The sequence below is a fragment of the Eimeria tenella genome, genomic scaffold (genome assembly GCF_000499545.2).
Source record: "Eimeria tenella Houghton genomic scaffold, Eth_scaff2524, whole genome shotgun sequence".
Lineage (NCBI taxonomy): Eukaryota > Apicomplexa > Conoidasida > Eucoccidiorida > Eimeriidae > Eimeria > Eimeria tenella.
The window spans coordinates 1-1,343 of NW_013542391.1; the positions used below are offsets into that span (position 1 = coordinate 1).

General features: G+C 53.7%; 1 protein-coding gene across 1 annotated transcript; it reads right to left on the reverse strand.

Annotated features, from left to right (window-relative positions):
• Window positions 1–791: 791 nt before the first annotated feature.
• Window positions 792–1,296, reverse strand: ETH_00043745 (uncharacterized protein; the record flags this gene model as incomplete). The annotated part of the gene is made up of 1 exon (XM_013375112.1): window positions 792–1,296. A coding segment is annotated over one exon (505 nt), but the record flags the coding sequence as incomplete, so codon positions are not given.
• Window positions 1,297–1,343: the final 47 nt, after the last annotated feature.

Here is a 1,343-nt window from a genome sequence, read left to right on the forward strand (position 1 = left end):
GGCCAGTCGAAGTGGCGGTGGAAAGAAGAAGCCAAAGAGACAATGGGTTTTAGTTTCGAAACCCTAAACCCTAAACCCTAATTGCAAACCCCCGCAAACCCTCTCCCAAACCCTGAACCCTAAACCCTAAACCTAAACCCTTATTACACACCCACGCAAACACCCTCTCTCCAAGCCCTAAAACCCTAAACCTTAAACCCTAATTACAAACCCGCACAAATCCTTTCCCCAAACCCCAAACCCTAAACCCTAAACCCTAAACCCTAAACCCTAAACCCTAAACCCTACCGGGATGTTGCTTTTAAGATTCTTTTGAGAAAAGACGCAGTTTTGCTGCTGCTGAATTAAAGAGATAAAACCCAAAAACCCTCGACCCCCCATCGAGCTCGCCACCAGCAGCTCCGTGCCCTCGGGGCCTGCACACAAACCCTAAACCCTAAACCCTAAACCCTAAACCCTGAAAACTAAACCCTAAACCCTAAACCCTAGTAAATAGTGAGGCCTAAAGCCAGGCCGCTCAAAAAATGCGTGAACGGAGTGGCTCTTCAACGCGCAGCAGCAAGACCGCCTCCCCCCACCACCTTCCAAACCCTAAACCCTAAACCCTAAACCCTAAACCCTAAACCCTAAACCCTAAACCCTAAACTCTAAACCCTAAACCCTCGCGCCCCGCCAGCAGCCGCCGCGCAGTCCCCTGCGGCGCCGCCCTGCGCAGCCCCCCTCCCCCTCCCCTTCCCCAACCCTAAACCCTAAACCCTAAACCCTAAACCCTAAACCCTAAACCCTAAACCCTAAACCTTGCCTGAAGTGATCATGAGGGGCTGGCGCGGCATGCAGAAAATGCGCGTCACTCCTTGTTTGTGCGCTTCTTGAAGAGTCCCTAAAAGAGTGCCTTGCTGCAGTCCCCAGACGCAGATGTCTCCGTTGCTGGCGCCGCTGAGGAGCGTTGCTGCTGCTGCTGCTGCTGCTGCTGCTGCTGCTGCTGCTGCAGCGTCGCTGCGGAAGGCCAGCGCACACACTGCACCTTGTGCTGCTGCTTGCTGAAACTGCAGCAGCAAATCATCTTTCTTCAAATCTATTATGCAGATTCTCCCGCTGCTGAACCCCACAGCCACAACATCGCAGCAGGGACTTTGCGCAATCGCAGTCACGCTGCTGCTGCTGCTGCTGCTGCTGCTGCTGCTGCAGCAGGTGTAGCTGTGGATTCGCTGCGCAGTCGCGAAGTTCCACAACTCCAAGTGCTGCTGTCTTGCAATTAAAATTTTATTCAAATATGTCTCCGGGTGGAAGACGCAGCTGACAGCAGCAGCAGCAGCAGCAGCAGGAGCAGCAGCAGCAGCAGA